The 21,428-nt window shown below is 38.2% G+C and overlaps 1 protein-coding gene across 10 annotated transcripts in view; it reads left to right on the plus strand.

The window, feature by feature from the left end:
* Positions 1-21,428, plus strand: part of Mllt10 (MLLT10, histone lysine methyltransferase DOT1L cofactor) — a 192,312-nt gene that overhangs the window by 100,464 nt on the left and 70,420 nt on the right. For all 10 annotated transcript variants that reach the window (XM_023704959.1, XM_023704967.1, XM_023704960.1 and 7 more), the window contains one exon: positions 3,695-3,790. In XM_023704959.1, the coding sequence (XP_023560727.1) occupies positions 3,695-3,790 (96 nt within the window). The remainder of the gene's footprint in view (positions 1-3,694; positions 3,791-21,428) is intronic.

The raw sequence follows: 21,428 nt of genomic DNA on the forward strand, positions 1-21,428 counted from the left end.
TGAACCGTGGTCCCTGTGCTTTGCTAAGCTTGTTCTAAGTAGGTGCTTTAGACCACTGAGCCATCTCACCAGCCCCAAAGATCTAAGTTTTGCAAGTATATTATTTAAGAAGATCCCTTATAGGGCTGGCAAGATAGCTCAGCGGACTAAGTGCCTGCTTTGGCAAATGCAGGGACCAGAGTTTGATCCCTGGTCTCCCCCTCCCGCTGCATGCCTTGAGCCAGTGAGAGTCCCGATGTGGTGGCGCACCCCTGTAATCCCAGCACTGGGGAGACTGAAAACAGGAGGATCACTATGAGTCCAGGCTGCATAGTGAAACCCTGTGCCAAATTCATAAATGAATAAAAAAAAAATTGTTAACATTGGAAAAACTTGTGATTTCAAATTGCCTTTTAGTGATTTTTTTTTTTTTCCAGAGTTGGGGATTGAACTCAGGCCCTTGAGCGCCTGCTAGGCAAGTGCTTATTCAACTGGGCTATCTCCTCAGCCCCTCAGTTGCCTTTTAAATGCCATACCATCACTGGAGATCAGTGTACTTTACATCTCCCCTTTCATTCCTGTCCCCTCCCCTCTCTATAGCTCAGACTCATAATGATCCTCCTGTTTTTAGCCTGCTCAATGTGGATTACAGCTGTGCACCATGTCTAGCTCAGTGCGCCCCAGTAGCACGGTACAAAGATCAAACCCCAGTCCCTGCATTCGCCTAAGCAGGCACGTAGTCCACTGAGCTATCTCATGGCCCAATGCTTTCCTTTTCATTCTTACCTTGTGACGAAGTATTAACTTCTAATATTGGGTTTTCTGATGGCCTGTCATTCCTAACTAATGACAGTGAAATTCTTTTCTACATGTTAGCAAACCTTTGCAAGTTCAGTGGAGTTTTTTTGAGAAGGAACCTCAATCTGTTGATATGGTATCCCTTCTGGAATTCACTTACTAATTTGGCACAAAGATTTGTCAGTGGTTCACTTACTACCTGTGTATTCTTCAAAACCTGCGCTATCACAATTCCTTTCGCCAGAATGTTGGCATTTAATGGTATCTTCAGCTGCATTATTTGGAGTGTCAGGAGAGGGGTGATTGTTTACTGGATTGAACCCAGGTAAGGCAACCTTCTCAGTCCTTTTTCATTTTATTTTGAGAAAGGTTCTTGATAAGTTGCCTTGGCTTTGAGGCTTGATCCTTCTACCTCTGCTTCCCTACTAGCTGGGATTACAGCTGTGTACCACCACATGTGGCCTCTTTCTTGCTTCCTGAAGAATTTTTTTTTTTACCTGCTTTAGTTTGAACACTGTCCTTTTGTTGGTAGTTTTACTTTTTCAAACATAGGTTTAAAACTCTTAATTGTCTTCAGCTTTTTTTTTTTTTTTAAGTTTTTTTTTTTGTGCAAGGTCTCACTACACAGCCCATACATACTTAGTAGTGATCCTCCTGATTTCTGCCTCCTAAGTGCTGGGATTACAGGCGCGTGCCACCATGCCCAGACTCCATCACTGGCTCAGCGCACCCGGGGGCGGGGCTGGCATGGCATGCAGAGTCAGGGATGGAACCCTGGCTCCTGCACTTACCTAAGCAAGCACTTAGTCTGTTGAGGTATACTGCTGCCCCTCTCAGCTTCTTTATGAAGGGAAAAAGTTGCATCTTTCTAATATGTGTATCATTTAGGATATCATGAGGCTGCCCTAGGCTAGTGACTGGCCAGGGGGTCACTGTTGCTCTGTTCACATGCCTGGGTCTGGGCACTACTGCTCATGGCAGGCACCTTTCTTCTTCCCCAGATGGCCACATACCCCATTTGGCCTGCCAGTCATGACAGCCTGGAATGAGTCCATACGTGGTGGCTCAGATCCATGGGAACAAAGGTAGAAGCCTTGAAGACCTTCTTAAAACCTTTCTGTCTAAGGGCTGGTGAGAGAGCTCAGTGGACTAAGTGCCTGCTTTGGCAAGCACAGGGACCAGGGTTAGATCCCTTCCCCCATAGTGTACTGGCCCTACCCCCCAGGGCATGCTGAGCCTGTGACAGAGTCTGGCCATGGTGGCACATGCCTGTGATCCCAGCTCTGGGAAGCCTGAAAACAAGAGGATCACTACGAGTCTAAGCTACATAATGAGACCCTGTACCAAATACATAAAATGAAAAACAAAACAAAACAACAACAACAAAAACCCTTGCTGTCTAGAATCTGTACCAACTCAGATTTTGGGAGTGGAGAGGAGGACATCTTACCATGGGAGGAGCAGTGCTGAAGAGAGTGGTCATTTGCCACAATTACAATAACTAGAAAAATTGCCACAGAACTTGAGCAGAAAGTGTTACTTTACTTTCTTTCCCAACAATATTAACAGTCAATCAAAAAATGTTAAGTACTTAGACCAGGAATTAAAAGCAAAAGGAAAGCATTTGTAGTATTGTAGAGAAAAATATATCCTTAATTTTTATGCTCTTTATTCTGCTGGTATGCGGTGTCTTTTAAAAAGAGTAGAGACAGGGAAATTAGTCTTTCATGCCTTGAGCAGATTAGGTACTCTGAATGGTTAAAGTAGAGCACTATGAAATAAATTCAGCTCTTGACATACTAGCAGATATTACACCCAATACCGTTTTCCTTTTTTGCTACTGAGGATTAAGCCTGGGAGGGCTCTGTTACTGATCTACATTCCCAACCCTTTTTATTTTGGGGAGATGGAGATCTCACTAAGTTGCCCCATCTGTCCTTGGCTTTGAACTTGTGATCCTCCTGCCTCACTGTCCTGAGTAGCTTGAATTACAGGCATGGGCTGGCACCCTGGGCTCCAAAGAACTGTTTTTTAACAGTTCTGGTTTAAACAGTTGAGAGCATTTTGGTTTGAATTCTTTGATATTAAGCAAATTTGAGCTTCTAATATATAATAATTTTATTGCTGTATCAAATGACCTTTTATATTTACTTTACTAATTTTAGTACTTCATAACAACACACTAGACTTTTTCTACTTTTGACATTGTTGTTGTTGACAGAGAGATGACCAGTTCATTCATTTATTGGGTAGACCTAGGAAAGATTCCTACCCAAGTTCCTGTGCCTTGATCTCTGGTTTCTGATGGAGCAAATGGTACTTCTCTAATATGATCACACCCTGAATGAGACATTAACTTTAAAATGCTATTTATTAAAAAGTGCTTGGTATTGTCATAAGAAAAGTATATATTTTATCAAATATAAATGTAATAGTGGGCTGGGGAGATAGCTTATCAGCATAAGTGCCTGCCTAGCAAGCACAACGTCCTGAGTTCATTCCCAGTACCCCCCCCCAAAAAAAAAAAAAAAAAGTAATAGTTTCAGATTTTGGTTGGTTTTGGTATTATTTTAGATTGAAGGGAGGATATCTTGTTTTATTTTTTATTTTTTTCCATAATTTTATTGAGAAACAAATAGCAATGAGATAGTTTCAAATCAAATTGGTAGGACAGTTTCAATAATTAACACATTGCATACTCTCTTGCTAGTGGTGATATGTTGTTTTAAAATACATTTTTATATAGTAAAATAATACTGTGATATTAGGATTAAGTTATAAAATTATGATTATTGTTTTTTATAAAGTTATTTTTTGTCAGAAATAATTTGTGAAAGTTTGGAACTCCTAGTTACAAAAAGAATCTTTATTGCATTTGAATTTAAGTTGGATTTTACTGTTATTCATTTTTTTTTAGAAATACAAAGAGAAGGACAAACACAAACAAAAGCATAAGAAACAACCAGAACCATCACCCGCTTTGGTTCCATCACTGACCGTTACAACAGAAAAAGTAAGTGTTAAATATAGTATTTTATGTAATAACTAGCTATGTGCTGAGTTTTACTTCTGAGAAAAAATTTTTATTTCTAGCATCTTAATTCTAATTTTTCCTGCCTTTCTAACAATACATGAAGCACTTAGTAGTCCCACTGCTTATCCTTTATGGCATCTTCTGTTTGTTCTAGTGGGTTTCCAAAGAGTAAATAAGGTTAACAAGTGAGGGGTACTATAGAAATTAAGAATTTGGCCTGTAGGGTAGATTTGATCTATGATTTTGAAGTCTGGTTTCACCATTTACTGATTGAATTGTTTTTTTTTTTTTTTTTCAAAAAATAATACACTGCATATATTCTTCTTAGTGGTTAATTGCTGTACAAGATGCGGACTTGTGATCCTATTTACAAACACTATTAGAACAAATCATTCTATTCATTAACAGAATGTAACTATATATCTATCCCAACCACTTTGAATACACAGATGCAAAATGGACATTCATCTGTATACCCCATTTTTTCTAAGTTCCGTTATTGAATATTATAGGTGTGTAAACTCAGCAAAATATTCTAAAAGAGTCCAGTAGCCCATATTACCATTGGGTCTTCTGTTTAACTGGCAATGTCAGAAATTATTGACCTGAGTCCCCCACAGCTCAACTTAACAGCATGGCTTTATTTCTTATAATTTCGTCTTCATACTTTTCTGCTGGATGGTTAAGACCAGGGTAAAGCAGGACCTGTGCAACAAGAGTTGTAGCTTTTTGGTCTGAGAAGGTCAGTGAAATGCCCTCAGGATTTGTCCTGAGATCCTGTACCTCAGATTGTAGAACCTTTATCAGTGCAGCCATGTGGATGAGTCACGGCCAATGCTTGGCCAATGTGCTCTCTGTGAAAGCCTGAGAGAGTGTCTTCTCCCCATGTGACTCTCCTTAGGCCCACTCTATGTCATCGATCACTTTCCTCTTTGGCCCCATAATCTTCTTGATCAGAAAATTTGGGACACTACCAAGGTACATGACGTTACAGTACAAGTTCTCATATGTCCTGAGTCTTAATTGACCTTAGAAGGCTAGGGCCAAAATGTTGGCTTTCCTTGTATCCCTCCTTTTTCTCTAATTTTGGTCTGTAAACTTAGGTTGTTAACCATCCAGAAGAAAAGCTTATTGTTATTATCAAACGATTTGGGCTATCAATCTTAACCTCACTATCTCATGAATTGTTAATTTACCTTTCTGTGATTCAGTTTCATTACCTGTAAAGTGATGGAAATAGTGAAATGGAATAAGTTAATACATTTAAAACAATTAGAATGATATCTGGATTCATAGTATTATTTAGCAAATGTTCAGTATTATTAGATTATTACATGCTTATAGTGAAAATGGAGGCAGGCTACAAGTGGTTGGAATGCAGTAAACAAGTGAGGAAGCATTGTATGAGCCAGCACAAGGGCTTTGTGTTTACTTTGAGTGAAAAATGAGCCCTTGGAGGGTTCCAAACGGACATAACATGATCTGGTTTGGATTGTGAAAGGAACTCTGACTGCTTTATTTTGGATAGACTACAGAGAGTAGATTAGAAGCAGAGGTTAATAACATCAGGAATTGTTTCCATCATCCAGTTTTGATAGCAGTTGTAGTGGGCAGGTGATAAGAGATGGGCACATTCTGAGTACATTTAAAGGTAGAACCTATATTATTATTTATTTATTTATTTTAAACAGGTAAGTCAGAGGTGTAAGAGAAAGAGAGGACCCAATATGATTCCAAAGGTTTCTGTTCAGTTAGGTCGAAGGATTGAAACTGATGTTAACACAGATATGAGGCGGGTGTACACCTATAATCCTAGCATTCAAGAGACTGAGTCAGGAGATTGTTGCAAGTTAGTTTCAGCGTGGTCTGTTAGCAAGATCCTATCTCAACCCAACCAAGCAATCAAACAAAAAACCACAAGAAAACAAATATGGGGAAGACTGTATAGGTTGGAGAGAAGGTGGAGAATTCTATTTTTGATATGTTAATAGTTTTGCATTGCTACCATAAATTTAGCAGGTTAAAATGACATAAACGTATGTTACTATTCTGTGGGCCAGAAAGTCTGAGGGAACTCAACTGGTTCATGTACTCCAGGTAAAGGATAAAATCAAGGTGTTGGTTCTTAGCTGACTCTGCTTTTAAAGGTCATGCAGGGCTGGGGAGATAGCTCAGTAGAATAAGCGCTTGCCTGGCAAGCAGAAGGTCCTGAGTTCAATCCCCAGTACCGCAAAAAAAAAAAAAAAAAAAAAAAAAAAAAGTCATGCAGGGTGACATAATTTGGTTCCTCATGGTTTATAGGATTCAAGTGCCTACTTCCATGTTGGTTGTCAGCTGAGGCCCACCCTGAGCCAGGGCTTCTGTCAATTCCTTGAGTCTTCTGCCACGTGATCCCTTCTGTCTCAGACCCAGCAGTGACATGTTGAATCTTTCTTAAGGTTGGAATTTCTCTTTCTGGTTCTGTTGCATACCATCTTGTTTTAGTTGGAGAAAATTCTCTTTTAAGGGCTCTTGTGATTAGAGTGGGCCTGTCTGAATAATTTCTTTTCTCTGTAAATTTTTTTTCTTGTTTTAAGATTTGTGAGCTTCATTGTATCTATAAAGACCTTTTTGCCAAGTAATGTAAAATATTCACAGATTTTAGAGTTTAAGATGTGGTTATCTTGGTGGGCTGCTCTCCCTACTGCAGGGTTGAGGTATCTGTTAGCCAGCTAGGTAGAGAGATACTAGCCACATGGATGCATACTCTTCCATTCAGGAAAATGACCCAAACTTTGGGTATAAGTTTGAGATTTGAGTGCATGGAAGTATTTAAAACTGAGCCTAGGGTCAGGGAGATAGCTCAGTAGAATAAATGCCTGCCTGGCAAGTGCAGGGTCCTGAGTTCAATCCCTGGTACCACAAAAATCAATCAATCAATCAATCAATCAATCAATCAACTAAAACTGTGAGCCTAGATCATATCATAAAGGGAGGAGTGAACAGAGGTAGAAAAAGAAAAGGCTTATAGTCAAAAGATCTGGGAGAAGTGTGATCATCAGAGGAGATGAAGAAGAAAGCCAAGAGGATATAGCACTCTGGGAGGCCAGCTAGAGAAAGGATGCAGTAAGTGAACTGTGTCGTACAAGAAAAGCTGGCTGCTGGATTTAGTCAGGTGGAGATCATGAGTGATATGTGCAGTTTTAACCTACTTAGTGGGGACAAAAACTGGGTTTAATCCAGGATGGGAGGACGAAAGTCAGACAGTGAGTGTGAATGACTGCTTTCAGGAGTGTTGCTAGAAAGAGGAATAGGCCAGATAATTGGCCAGAGAAATGGGGAAGAAGAATGTTGTTTTTTTTAAAATGAGAGTGATAACAGCATGATAGTGTGCTAGAAGGAATGATCCAGTAGAGGGGGAAGCAACGATAAAGAAGATGAGGAAATTTGTTAGAATGATATCTTGAAACATGAAAAGGAAGGAGACCTGCAAAATTGAAAAGCAGGCTCTAGTACTGTAATGGAAGAGAAGGCAGAAAAACATGGGAAATACATTGGGTATAGAGAGTTTCAGGGGTGCTATTTATGGAAAATTTTTTTGGATAAATTCTGATTATTTTTCAGTGAGATAAGCTACCTGTGAAAGGTATGATTTATTATTGTGGTTAAGGGAAAGAAAATTTACTAGAGAAATTTAGTCTGATTGCTGGGTAGACACAAGATTCTATGTGAGAGTCATGGTTAAGAATTTTAAGGGAAACAATTTTGCATAGCTTTTTTTTTTTTTTTTTTAGAACCTTTTTATTTAATTCAGGCCCTTGCGCTTGCCCTTGCTTATTTTTTTTTTTTTTTTGGCAGAACCGGGGATTGAACTCAGGCCCTTGCGCTTGCCAGTGAAGCACTTACTCCACTGAGCCATCTCCCCGGCCCCTGCATAGCTTTTTATTTTTATTTAGAATAATAATCAGGGGTTGGGGAGATAGCTCAGCAACAAGCACAAGGACTTGGGTTCCATCCCTGGCACCTCATGCCATGGCAGCCCTAAAACCGGGTGTGGTACCAGGGATTAAACTCGGGTCCTTGTGCTTGCCAGGCAGGTGCTTAGACTGCTGAGCTACCTCTCTGGCTCTTGCCAAAACTTTATATAAGCTTTGAAAATGATTGATCCCATAGCGTTTTCTTCATAGATGATCATGCCATCTGAGCTCATGATGGCTTTACTTGGTTTATTTATTTATTTATTCACTTATTTATTGCGGTACCAGGGATTGAACTCAACTATGGATACTGAATTTTGTGATTTATTTATTTTTTTAATAGGTATATTGAAGTAATTATGTGGAATTTTCCTGTTTTACTTAGTTAACATGATGTGTGCGTTACTTTGCTCAGTTTTCTCATGGTAAAACAACCTTACTTTCCTGGCATAATTCTTATTTGGTCTTGATATATTACTGTATTTTATTACTGAATTCAGCTTTTTTTTTTTTTGTGGAACGGGGGGTTGAACTCAGGCCCTTGCACTTGCCAGGCAAGAACTTACTCCACTGAGCCATCTCCCGGCCCCTTGAAATTTCAAAGGAACTCTTACATCTGTGTTCTAAGAGGATTATTGGCATATAATCTATTAACATTGCCTTTGGGTTTAGTGTCTTAAGTAATGCTGATCTCCTAAGATTGAATGTTAATTTTTTAACTCTTTTCTAGAAATTTGTATAGATTTGACATTATTACTTAATATTTTTAGTTAGCACATCTAAAGCTATCCAAACTTGGAATTTTCTTTCCGAGAATGCTTTTTGGGACAGTGCTCTTTCTTTAATGGTTAGGGAGACCATTCAGGTGTCTTAGTTACTTTTCTCATTGCTGAGACAAAATACTTGACATCCAAGGTTAACAGGGAAAAATTAGGTCACAGTTTGTGGAGGTTTCAGTCCATAATCTGCTGTCTCCAAGGTAGGGTGGCACATGGCAGAGGGCAATAGTTTATGATGGTGGAAGACAACAAAAACAAGCAAGGGAAGGGTATGTCCCTTATGTTATATATAGGCTACCTGCCATTGGGCAGGTATAGCAATCACACCCTTAATCCCAGCATTGAACCATAAATCAATCACAGCCTCTAGATTCAGTCACCTCTGAGAAGTCGAAAAGACTGCATGAGGCTTTGTAGGGACATCTAGAGACAACCATAACATCAAATTATCTAATTTTTTTTTTTTTAAATGTACTCTGTATTAATTGATGGGGCAACTGTGCTAGTGATGAGCAAAATCCCCAATCCCTTGCTCTTTGAGACAGTTTCTCTGCCTGCTTCCACTGCTGTGGATAGCATTTGTTACAGTTCATGAATTTGCTTGGAACATCATTCTTGCCAGAGTTAGGGTCACTTTAGTGTGTAAGTCAATGGGCATTGATAGATACATAATGATTTATACCTATGACTTTAGTATAGTCCAGAATAATTTCACTGACCTAAAAAGACTTCTGTACTAGTGATAGATCCCCTTCTCCTCTGTAAGTCTTGGCAGTCACTGATCTTTTTACTGTCTCCATAGTTTTGTCTCTACCAAAATGTCATTACATAGTTAGAATAATACAGCTTGTATCTATTGGCTTCCCTTACATGGTTATACACATGTAAGTTTTCTCCAAATCTTTTCATGGCTGGATAGTTCATTTTTTTTGTTTCTAAGATTTGTAGTTATGAATAAAGCTGCTACAGGGACTGGGGAGATAGCTCAGCAGTTTAAGTGCCTGCCTGGTAAGCACAAGGACCTGAGTTCAATCCCCAATACTGCATGTTGTACCAGCCCCAGAACCCCGCTGGAGACCCTGTACCAAATAAACAATAAAAAGTGGGGGTTGGATTGCCGAAAATGAGTGTTGAAATTGTTTAAAAAAATACGGCTGCTGCAAACATCAGTGTGTAGTTTTTGATGTGGGCACCCATATGTAAGAGTGGATTTTCTTATTTCTTTCTTCATTGTACTGGAACATTTTAAGTTTTTCATCATTAAGTATAATGTTAGCTTTATGATTTTTGTAGATGTTCTTTATCAAGTTGAGGAAGCTAACTATATAGTTGTAATTTGCTAAGATAAATTATGAATAAAAAGTGATCTTTCCCAAGTTCCTTTTCTCTGTAACTGTTACTGTGAGCATGTAACTTCAGCCTTTGGTACAGTGGCTTACAAATGACTTTCAAATGTTGAACCAACTTTCATACTTGGGATATGATTCACATTTGGTCATGATATATTCTCATTCTCCCTGCCTGTCTGCCTGCCTGCCTACCTGTCTGCCTCCCTCCCTCCCTCCCTCCCTCCCTCTCTGTCTCTCTCTCTTTCTCTCTCTCCCTCTCCCTTTCTGTCCCTCTTCCTGTCTTTCCCCAGGATTGAACCCAAATTCTTCACATTAAATTCTTCATTTTGTTAATATTTTGTTAGAGATTTCACAGAAGAGTGATTGGTCTGTAGTTCAATTTTTTTGTCCAGCTTTGGTGTTAGGATGGTGCTGGCAACGTGATGAATTGAGAAGTAGCCCCTCTGATTCTTTCTTGTGGGAGATATGATAGAGATTGATATTTTTTTCTCAAATGTTTGATAGGATTCACCAGTGAACCCTTTTGGGCCTGATGTTTTCTGTTTTTGTTAATGATTAGTATAATTTCTTTGCTAGATATAGGCCTATTTGGTATCTGTTTCTTTTGTGAATTTCAAAAGGTAGTTTCAAGTAATCCGTGCTTTTCATCAAAGTTACCATAGTTTTTGGCACAGTTCAATAGTATTTATTTTTTAAATATTTAATGATATCTCATGTGTAATGATAACTACCTTTTTGGACGTCAGAAATCTTTTACTGAGTACAAAGCAAACAATGGGATAGAAATATTATATAGAATGAAGGAAGGCTGAGGAAATCAATATAAAAGTGTAAACAGCTCAGTGATGAACTAGACTTACTGTTTATATCTAAGCAATTTTAGAAGTGAAATCTTACCCAAAAAGTGTTCATACAGCATTGAAAAAAATATTGAAATAATTTGGAATAAAAGAGCCAAATTATCTATACAATATCTGTACAGCAGGGACCTGTTTTCAGCAGGTAAGCCTATTTACAAGTAAGAATCTCTTACTCTTGTAATGTGGTCCTGTTTTAATAGAATGGCTAACTCATATTCTTGCAGAGTTAGTCTGTAAGGCCTCCATGCTCCCGTAGGGATTCCAGGTGGACCTACTTCCACCAGAGAACTAGTTACACTGACCTGTGTACCCCCCCTCCCCCATGAATGTCTTGAGTGAAGGGATTATAGCTTATTCAGTTTTATATCTACAGTGACAATTAGTGGGCATGTCATGTTAAAATGCATGAATGTTAAAATAAAATTATTTTATACCACTGTTAATATGTCAAAGATTACCCATTCCAAATTAAAAAACACCAAACTGCTACCAAATTAACTGTGGCTTTCATAATATAGTGCTTTGAGGACTTTTTAATGTTTTAAATTAAAACATTTACTACTTTTACTACTTTTCAGAATAACTGCACAAATTTAGCATTCTCCATGCAATGGAAAATTTGTTTGGAAGTTACGTTATTCTTTTCCTCTTTTTTTAAAAGTGCATCTTGTAGGGCCAACTGCTTCTCTTGTAAGGACCACTTGGCTTTGGATCGAACATTCTGGCTATATCACATCTTCATAAAGTTCTTTTGTTTTTTCTTGTCTTTATTTGTGGAACTGGAAAATGGAATCATTTTGCTTTTCTTTCTTACAAATTCTAGCCATTGCAGTTGCTAGTTGTGTCTCCTTGTCAGACTTAGGATTTTTTTTTTTAAATGAAGGCACCCAATGTCCCGAAGAGACAGTAATTCACCCCTGGGCTTCTCATCAATGTCTTTTTCAATATATTTCCTCTTTTGGGCCTTCCCTGGGGCAGCAGCAAGCTCTTACTTCATGTGAGCCATACACATTTTCTGGAAGTCTTCTTGAGTCAAGACCTGACTGGTGCTGACGGCTGTGGCCTTGGCTCTCCGCTCCTCCATGGCCATGCTGCTCAGCCTATGCCAATGTTTGGACTGATTTTTTAAATTTTATTTTTTTGAATTCTTTCTATAGTCTAATTCTTAATTCTCTGTTCAGGAGTGGCTGGTAAAAGCTTTTTCTCCATTCTGTGGTAGTGTTTATACTTTGCTGGTGGCTTCTTTTGCTGTGCAAACCCTTTTTCATTTGATGTGATCCCAGTTGTTGAATATATCTATATCTATATCTATATCTATCTATCTATATCTATCTATCTATATCTATCTATATCTCTATATCTCTGTATCTCTATATCTCTATATCTATCTATCTATCTATCTATCTATCTATCTATCTATCTAATTGTATTTTTTTGTGGTACTGGGGATTGAACTCAGGACCCTGAGCTTGCCAGGCAAGCACTTATTCTACTGAGCCATCTCCTGGGGCCCACTATAATATTTTTTTGTGTGGTCAAAATTTTACTCATATAATCTTTGCCTACACCTGTCTTTGATAGTTTTACCTATTCTGTCTTCAGCAGATTGTTTCTGTGTTTATATATAGATGTTTGATCCATTTTTATTTTAGTTAGGTTCACAGAGATAAGGGTCTAGGTTCAGTCTTTGACTTGTGAAGTCAGTTTTCTGAGCAGCATTGATTAAAGGGGTTATCTTTCTTGGAGTTGTTTATGGATCTTCTTCAGGTCCATTCCTCCTCCTTTTTTTTTTTGCCCCCACCCCACCACCATGGTGTTGGGGGGAGATCCTTTTTTTGGGGACAGTATCTCTATGCAGTTTCAGGCTGGCTTTGAGCTCATTTTGTAGCCCAGGCTGGTCTTGAACTTGCAGTGGCCTCTTGCCTCAGCTTCCCAAGTGCTGGGATTACAGGCATGCATCACCATGCCCAGCTGCCGTGCTGTGTTTATCACAATATCTTTGTAATAAGACTTCAAATCAGCGATTGTTATGCCCCTTGCCTTGCCCTTGCTCCCCAGTATTGCTTTTGCTCTTCTATGTCTCCTCTGGTTCCATATGAATTTTAAGATTATTTCCTCTAGTTCTGTGAGGTGTGCAGGATTTTCTTTTTCTTTTTTTTTTTTTTTGGTGGAATCGGGGATTGAACTCAGGCTCTTGCGCTTGCCAGGCAAGCACTTATTCTACTGAACTATCTCCCCAGCCCCAGTGTACAGGATTGCATGAAATCTGTGTAACAGTTTTGGAAACATGGCCAGTTTCACTATATTGGTTTTGGCTGTTCCAGGACAGGGGCTTTCCATTTTTTATCTTCTTCAGTCTAGTACTATAGTTTTCAGTGTAAAGGTCTTCACTTCCTTTGTTAGATTGATGCCTAAGTATTTCATTTTTCTTTTTCTTTTTTTTTTTTTTAAAGAATTCTCTGTAAAGATTCCTTAATTTTTTTTTTTGTTACCTTTATTTATTTCTTTTTTTTTTTATGGTCAGCTCAGCCCACCCTGTGGGTGGGGCTGGCATAGCGTGTGGTGCTGGGGATTGAACCAAGGTCCCTGCATGCTTGCCTAAGCAGGCGCTTTAGACCACTGAGCTATCTCGCCAGCCCCTCATTTTTCTTTTTTTTTTTCTTTTTCTTTTTTTTCAGAACCGGGGATTGAACTCAGGCCCTTGTACTTGCCAGGGAAGCGCTTATTCCACTGAGCCATCTCCCCGGCCCCCCTCATTTTTCTTGATGCTATCATGAAAGGTATCATTTCCCTGACTTCTGTGTGAATTTGTTGCTTGTGTACAAGAATGCTGGCATCCTGTTACTAATCCAAATTTGGTTATTAATTTTAGGAGTCTTTTAGTGAAGTGTTTGGAATCTTGTATGTAGAGTATCATGGTATCAAATAATAATACTTAAATTCTTCCTTTCCTATCCATATTCCTTTTCTTTTTTTGTCTTGTCTAATTGCTGCAGGTAAATGTTGGCAAAATTATATTTGAGCGGGTGTGGTGGTAGTGGGCATCCTTGTCTTGTTCCTGATTTCAGAGTGAAAAGTGTTTTATCATTTAGTTTGCTATTGGCTGTTGGATTATCATAGATGGCTTTTATTTATTTATTTTTAATTTTTATTTTTTTGATGGAACCGGGGATTGAACTCAGGCCCTTGTGCTTGCCAGGCAAGTGCTTATTCCACTGAGCCATCTCCCCAGCCCCAATAGATGGCTTTTATTAGGCCGAGGTAAAGACCTGCTGTTCCTGTTTTCCGTAGGATTTTTATCATGAATGGGTATTAGGCTTTGTGAAATGCTTTTTCTACATCTATTGAGATGATCATGTGGCTTTTGTCCTTGGTTCTGTTAATGTGGTATACAGATTTTTTTGCTTGGCATATGTTGAACCATCCTTGCATCTGTGGTTGAATCCTACTTCATTATAATATATAACTCTTTTTATGATTTGCCACTTTCTGTTTGCCAGTATCTTTTTTAAATTTCTTTTTTTTTAAAATTTCTTAAAAATTTTATTTATTTATGTGTGTCTGTGGGGGGGCAGCTCAGCCCACCAGGGGGCAGGGCTGGCAGGCATGTGGTGCTGGGGGATTGAACCACGGTCCCTGTGCTTTGCTAAGCTTGTTCTAAGTAGGTGCTTTAGACCACTGAGCCATCTCTCCAGCCCATGGACTTTTTGTTTTTTAAAAAAATGTCTAGTTTTTCTTATGATTTTTTTTCGATGCATAGGTTACTTAGAAGTGTGTTCTTTAATTTTGAGATATTTGAGGATTTTTTTCTATATCTTATTTTTAGTTTAATAATTCATATGCTATAATTCCTTTTAAATTTATTGGTACATTTATGACACAAGCCATGAATTTTCTTGTGAAATGGTCTTTGTGCTTACTGAAAGAATGTGCATTTCTATTTGCATGAAATTTTCCTGAAATGTCAGATCAAGTTAATTTCTATCACCTCTCCTTCTCCTCACTGCCGACTTTTTTTTTTTTTTTTTTTTTTTTTACCAGGGATTGAACTCAGGACCTTGTGCTTACCAGGCAAGCACTTATTCTACTGCGCTATCTCTCCGGCCCTTGACTTATTTTTTGAGACAGGGTTTCAGTATATATTTCAAGTTGATTTTATTTTATTTATTTATTTTTTTACATTTATTGTGTGTGTGTGTGTGTGTGTGTGTGTGTGTGGCCAGCTCAGCCCAACTGGGGGCGGGGCTGGCTGGCATGTGGTGCTGGGGGATCGAACCGTGGTCCATGTGCATTGCTAAGCTTGTTCTAAGTAGGTGCTTTAGACCACTGAGCCATCTCTCCAGCCCCCTCAAGTTGATTTTATTTTTCTATAATTTTCTTTTATTTTGAAGAGTAAAACAAAAGCAAGAAAAACAAAAACACAGAAACAGGGTAACATACAACAATATATATGTTACAGATTTTCAAAACAAGAATACCTGGTTAACAATGATCGATACATTATCTATTTTTATCGTCAAATCTTTTGCTCAGATTAACAGATATATTTATGCAAGATTGGACATATAATTGAATATTACTGCATGCTTTCAAGAAACCTTAAATTTTTGTTCTTGTCTTTTTCTTTTATTACATTTTCTTTTTCACTTTTTAAATTGTTTTTATTGATGCATATTTGTTCATACTTGTGGGGTGCACTATGATAAATCAGTGCAATATGTAATGAACAAATCGGAATAATTAGCATTCCCATCTCATCAAACATTTAACATTTCTATGGGTGGTTGATTTTTAGACTCTTCTGGTTATTTTGAAAAATATATATAGTAAATCACTATAGTTATCCTTTCAAGCTGATTTAGCCTCTGAAGTGCAGGGATTAGAAGGATGTACTACCACACCTGCTTTGATTTATATACCAACCTTTTTATTATTTTTATTTCCTCAAATATAATGAGGGATGGATATGGACATTCTCCCACCCTTTGTAAGGTTTTTGCTCTATTACTTTAAAGATCTTTTATTATATATAGAAACATGTTGAATTTTTTGAGACAGGGTCTCACTCGATATAGTTCAGGCTGGCCTGAAACTCACTATGTAGCCCAAACCAACCTCACACTTGCTTTCTGCCTCAGCAGTCCTCGTGAGTGCTTGAATTATGGTTGTGCATGCAGTACCACACTTGGCTAAGGACGGAAACATTAATGGTTTTCTTTTTGATAAATAAACCACTTTGTTCTGAAATCTACTTTGATACTAATATTTAGCTTGATATTTCTTTTCCCATATTTTTATTAATCTTTTTTGTATATTATAGATGGGGTTCTTTTGAACTATCTATAGTGAATTCTATTAATTCATGATTGCAATATATTTTTTTAATCAGGGTGTTTAGAGAATTTGAAAGCAATGTGATTATATTTGTAGTATATACATTACATACTTAAAGCTATTTTTCACATTATGTATGTTTTGTAGTTCTGGGAGTTGAACCCAAGATCTTTCCATTGAAGTGTATCATCAACCTTTTGAAGTACTTAAAATTTTTTTCTATTATCTGAAGAGAATACAAAATAGTAAAAGAAAATTAGAAATGAACTATTTTTAATTTAAAATTTGTTTTACTAAACATATTTTGAGATAGGGTATTGCTAAATCTAGAATTGTCAGGCTTGGCTCACATTTATAAATTTCCTGCTTCCCGGTATGCTGGGATTATAGGCATGCACCACCTTACCCAGCTATATGGTTGAATTTTATCTAACATTTGCTAATCTTTTTTTGTTCATCATTTCTCTTCTTGTGTATTTTTTTGTTTTTGTTCTGGATTCAATATTTCTTTGATTAGCAATAATACTGTCTGTTGTATTGGTTGTTTTGGCATTTTCAGTGTAATGTCTGTAACTTAGGAGGGAGCTGGGGAGATAGCTCAGCGGCATAAGCACCTGCTTGGCAAACTTGGCAGGATCCACTTTTCAAAAAAAATTATTTATTTATTTATTTATTTATTTATTGTGTGTGGCCAGCTTAGCCCGCCTGGGGGCGGGGCTGGCTGGCATGTGGTGCTGGGGGATTGAAAACCGTGGTCCATGTGCGTTGCTAAGCTTGTTCTAAGTAGGTGCTTTAGACCACTGAGCCATCTCACCAGCCCAGCAGGATCTACTTTTAAGCAATGTTATGCTAGTTTACAGGTAGTAAGAACCTTATAACTTCTATTCCTACTCTCTGACTTTGTGCTGTGTTTTTTTTTTTTTTTTTTAACTTTAAAAATGTAGATGTGAATCTATGATTCACTTTCTTTTTTCTTTTTTCTTTTTTTTTAAATGTGTTTAGTACAGGGTCTATAGGATCTCACTATACAGATTGTACTCGGTAGTGATCCTCCTGTTTTCAGTCTCCCAAGCACATCACCACACCTAGGCTCAGTTGCTGTCTTAGCATGCCCCAGGGGGTGGGACCAGGGATTGAACCCCAGCCCCTGAGCTATCTGGATGGTCCTCATATTCTTTTTTTTTTTTTTTTTTGTTCCTCGCATGCCTTCAGGGCACGTTTGGCCAGCGGGAGAGTTGTGAGGTTCGAACTCCAGCCACCTGAGGCTGACAGCTTTGTGGAAGCAGCCGCTTAAAGGACTGAGCTAGGCCCAGGCCCCCTCATGTTCTTATTTTCACTGTAAATTGTCAATTTTAAAACAGGTTAAGGGGCCGGGGAGATAGCTTAGTGGAATAAGCACTTGCCTGGCAAGCAAAAGGACCTGAGTTCAATCCCTGGTTCCCAATAAATAAATAAATACATACATACATACATACATACATACATACAGGTTAAAATAATGAAACTTTTTAAATGATTACTATTTTTACTTTATTTTTGTAACTATTAGTACTTAACCATTTCTAGTGTTTTGTTGCAGACATACATTTCATTTGTTCTTTTCTGCCTAAAAGACATCATCCATTTAGCGTTTATTATATTGTTGGCCTTCAGCCTTCTGTTGTTTAGTTCCTTCAGCTTTTATTTCTGAAAAAGCTCTTATTTTGCATTTAGTCTTAGAAGATATTTTAGCTGGGTGTGGAATTCTAATTGGTTGATAATTTCTTTTAGTACTCTTCTATTCTTAGATTACATTATTTTCAGAGGACATCCCTTTCATCCTTATCCTTGTGTTTTAGTACATAAGACATTCTTTAAAAATATTTTTACAAATTTTTTCAAACTTTCTCCTTACCATTTTCCCCCTCTGTATTTAGTACCAGGTCTACACGGTCTCACTACACAGATCCGACTCATAGTGATTCTTCAGTTTTCAGCCTCCCAAGCACTGGGATTACAGGCATGCGCCACCACGCCCAGTCTCAGTTGCCCAGTCTCATTTGCCCAGTCTCAGTTGCATCTCAGCATGCTGAGCATTGAACCTGGTCACTGAGCCTGCCTAAGCAGGCACTTTAGTATGCTAAACTATCTGGCTGACCCACCATTTTTTTTTTTTTTTTTTCAGTACTGGGGATTGAACTCAGGACCCTGTGCTTGCCAGGCAAGCACTTATTCTACTGAGCTATCTCCCCGGCCCACCATTGATTTTTAATGATTAGCAGTTTGATAATGCATTGCATTTAGGTAGTTTTCTGTGTCTTGGAATTAGTTGAAGTTCTCAGATATGTGGACTTAACTATTTTCCCCATATTTGTAGTTTTCGTATTATTTCTTCAGGTGTCCCTTCTATTTTCCTTTGGATATTCCACTGTCATACAAGTTATGATAATTAATATTTCCCCACAGCTCACTGTTTTCTTTTTAAAATTTTATTTATTTATTTGTGTGTGTGTGTGTGTGTGTGTGTGTGTGTGTGTGGCCAGCTCAGCCCACCAGGGGGCGGGGCTGGCTGGCATGTGGTGCTGGGGGATTGAACCGTGGTCCCTGTGCTTTGCTAAGCTTGTTCTAAGTAGGTGCTTTAGACCACTGAGCCATCTCACCAGCCCTCACTGTTTTCTTTTTGTTTTAAAAATGTCTTCATTCTTGGAGTGAGTCACAGTAGATAATATCTGTGCTATATTCTTATGGTTGACCTAATGAGACATTTGTGGCTTTTACAAGACACTTGAATAACACAGTACATAATTTTATTTTAAAATTTTAACCAGCATATTATGTTTATTTGTGATTGAAGACACAGCTTTGGCTTTGCTCTTCCTTCTGTCTCCTGCTTACTGGTACATATGGCAGAATCTTGTAGAATAACTTGAGACAATCACACCTTTAAAAAAGTATTAACTGCTATTTCTTTGTTTACCTATTATAAAATTATGATTTAATTTTAAGCATAATTTAAAATTTTTGATTGGCAGGGTGGTGCACTCTTATAATCCTAGTGTGAGGGAAGCTGAGGTAGGAGGAATCACTGCCACTTCGAGGCCAATGTGGGCTGCAAACTAAGCTCAAGGCCAGCCTGAAATGCATATTGAAAACCTGTCTCTAACAAGACCAAAATTAGAATTTGATTTTTTTTTTTTTTTTTTTTTGGCTGTCTCGGGAGGCCTTAAGGGCAGATCTGATAAGACATGAGGATCTGGGGATCAAACCACAGCATCCTGAGCCTGACTAGAATTTGAAATTAGAATATTTTTTTTATTTGCAGTCAGTGTTATTTTACAGGTTATTGGTGTTGCATCTTATCAGAGGATTAACTCGTAGTTAGCGATGAGCAAAAATAATAAATATTCTAAATTACTAAGTTACCTATAAGTTATAATACAGACCAGAGCATTTATACATGAATTTAAAGATTCATTTACTCAGTAGTATCTCCAGTAGTAAAGAATGAAAAGATCGTACTTTCTTCAATTGAGTACTGTGCTGTCGGCTTTCCATTAGTATGACAAAATACCTGTGGTAATCAACCCATGTGGAAAAAAGATTTACTTTGACTTGAGGTTTCAGTGCAGGGTCTCTTGATTCTCTAGGAAGTACCAGTGGTAGAGGATATCTGTTCACTTCATGGTGTCTGACTAGCAAAAAGGAAAAGGATTTGGGGTTCCAATGTAGTATTCCTTCAGAGTGTAAACCTCCCTCTTCCTCCCAATGACCTATTTCTTTCTGCTTTACCTCTTAATGGTTCTACCACTTCCCAGCAGTGGCACAGTTGTGCAAACAGCCTTGAATCCTTGGACCTATCCAGAGTACAGAATGCACTAATGCAAGGATTTGTACTTATTGGTCCGAATTGCATTAAAGACAGTTAAACATTATGATCATCTTGAATAAGATGTTTGTGCTATGAGGGGCATGTAGGATGAGAATCTGAGAAAACAGCATCATACATTTAGTAAACTCTTGCATGTTTTCCATGCTCTCCCATGTCCCTTTGTTGTCATTGTTACCCTTTCTCTTCCTGGAATTTGAGTTGTTTACTGTAGAATACCCTAAAATTGTATTGTGTCAGCAGCATGTTATTGAACTGCCTCCTTCCCTTCCATTTTAAAATTAACTTTCAATCTGGAAGGTCTTGTTTGACTCACTTTAAAGTCAGTCTTAGGCCGGCCTGATAGCTTACCGGACTAAAGCACCTGTTTAGGCAGAGCACAGCAGCCAGTGTTAGATCCCCAGCTTGCATGCCAGCCCCGCTCCCAGGCTGTGCTGAGACAGCGATTGAGACTGGGCGTAGTGGCACGCACCTGTAATCCGAGCACTTGGGAGGCTGAAAACAGGAGAATCACTATGAGTCCTATCTATGTAGTGAGACCCTGTAGACCCTGCCCTAAATACAGGAAATAAATAAATAAATAAATAAATGTTAGAGTCTCTGAATTAAACCTTCATGGCCTTGGGAGGACAACTTACTCTTGCCTTTTTTTTCCCCATAATTTTATTGAGAAACAAATAACAATGAGACAGTTTCAAATCAAATTGGTAGGGCAGTTTCAATAATTAACACATTGCATACTCTCTTCCTAGTGGTTATTTGCTGTACAAGATGCAGACATGATATCCTATTTACAAACGCCATTAGGACAAATCCCTCTATTCATTAAGAGAATGTAACTATATATTTATCCTAACCATTTTGAATCCACAGATACAAAATGGACATTCATCTGTATCCCCTTTTTCATTTAGTTCTGTCATTTGAATATTATAGGTGTGTTAACTCAGCAAAGTATTCTAAAAGAGTCCAGTAGTCCATAATAGTGTTGGGTCTTCTGCTTCACTGGTAGTGTCAGAAATTGTTGACAAGAGTCCCCTACAGCTCAACATAACAGCATGGCTTTACTTCTTATACTTTGTTTTTATACTTTTCTGCTGGATGGTTAAGACAAGATAAAGCAAGACCTATGCAACGAGAGCTGTAGCTTTTGGATCTGATAAGGTCAGTCAAATCCCCTCAGAATTTATCCTGAGATCCTGTACCTCAGATTGTACATCTTTTGTCAGTGTCAGTCACGTGGATGAGTCACAGCCATTGCTTGGCCAATGTGCTCTCTGTGAAAGCCTGAGAGAATGTTTTCTCTCCATGTGACTCTCCTTAGGCACGCTCTACATCATCGATCACTTTCCTCTTTGGCCCCATAATCTCCTTCATCAGAAAATTTGGGACACTAATGAGTTACATGATGTTACAGTACAAGTTCTCATATGTCCTGAGTCTTAATTGACCTTGGAAAGCTAGGGCCAAAATG

Source organism: Octodon degus, unplaced genomic scaffold (genome assembly GCF_000260255.1).
Source record: "Octodon degus isolate 3935 unplaced genomic scaffold, OctDeg1.0 scaffold00208, whole genome shotgun sequence".
NCBI classification, from domain to species: Eukaryota; Metazoa; Chordata; class Mammalia; order Rodentia; family Octodontidae; genus Octodon; species Octodon degus.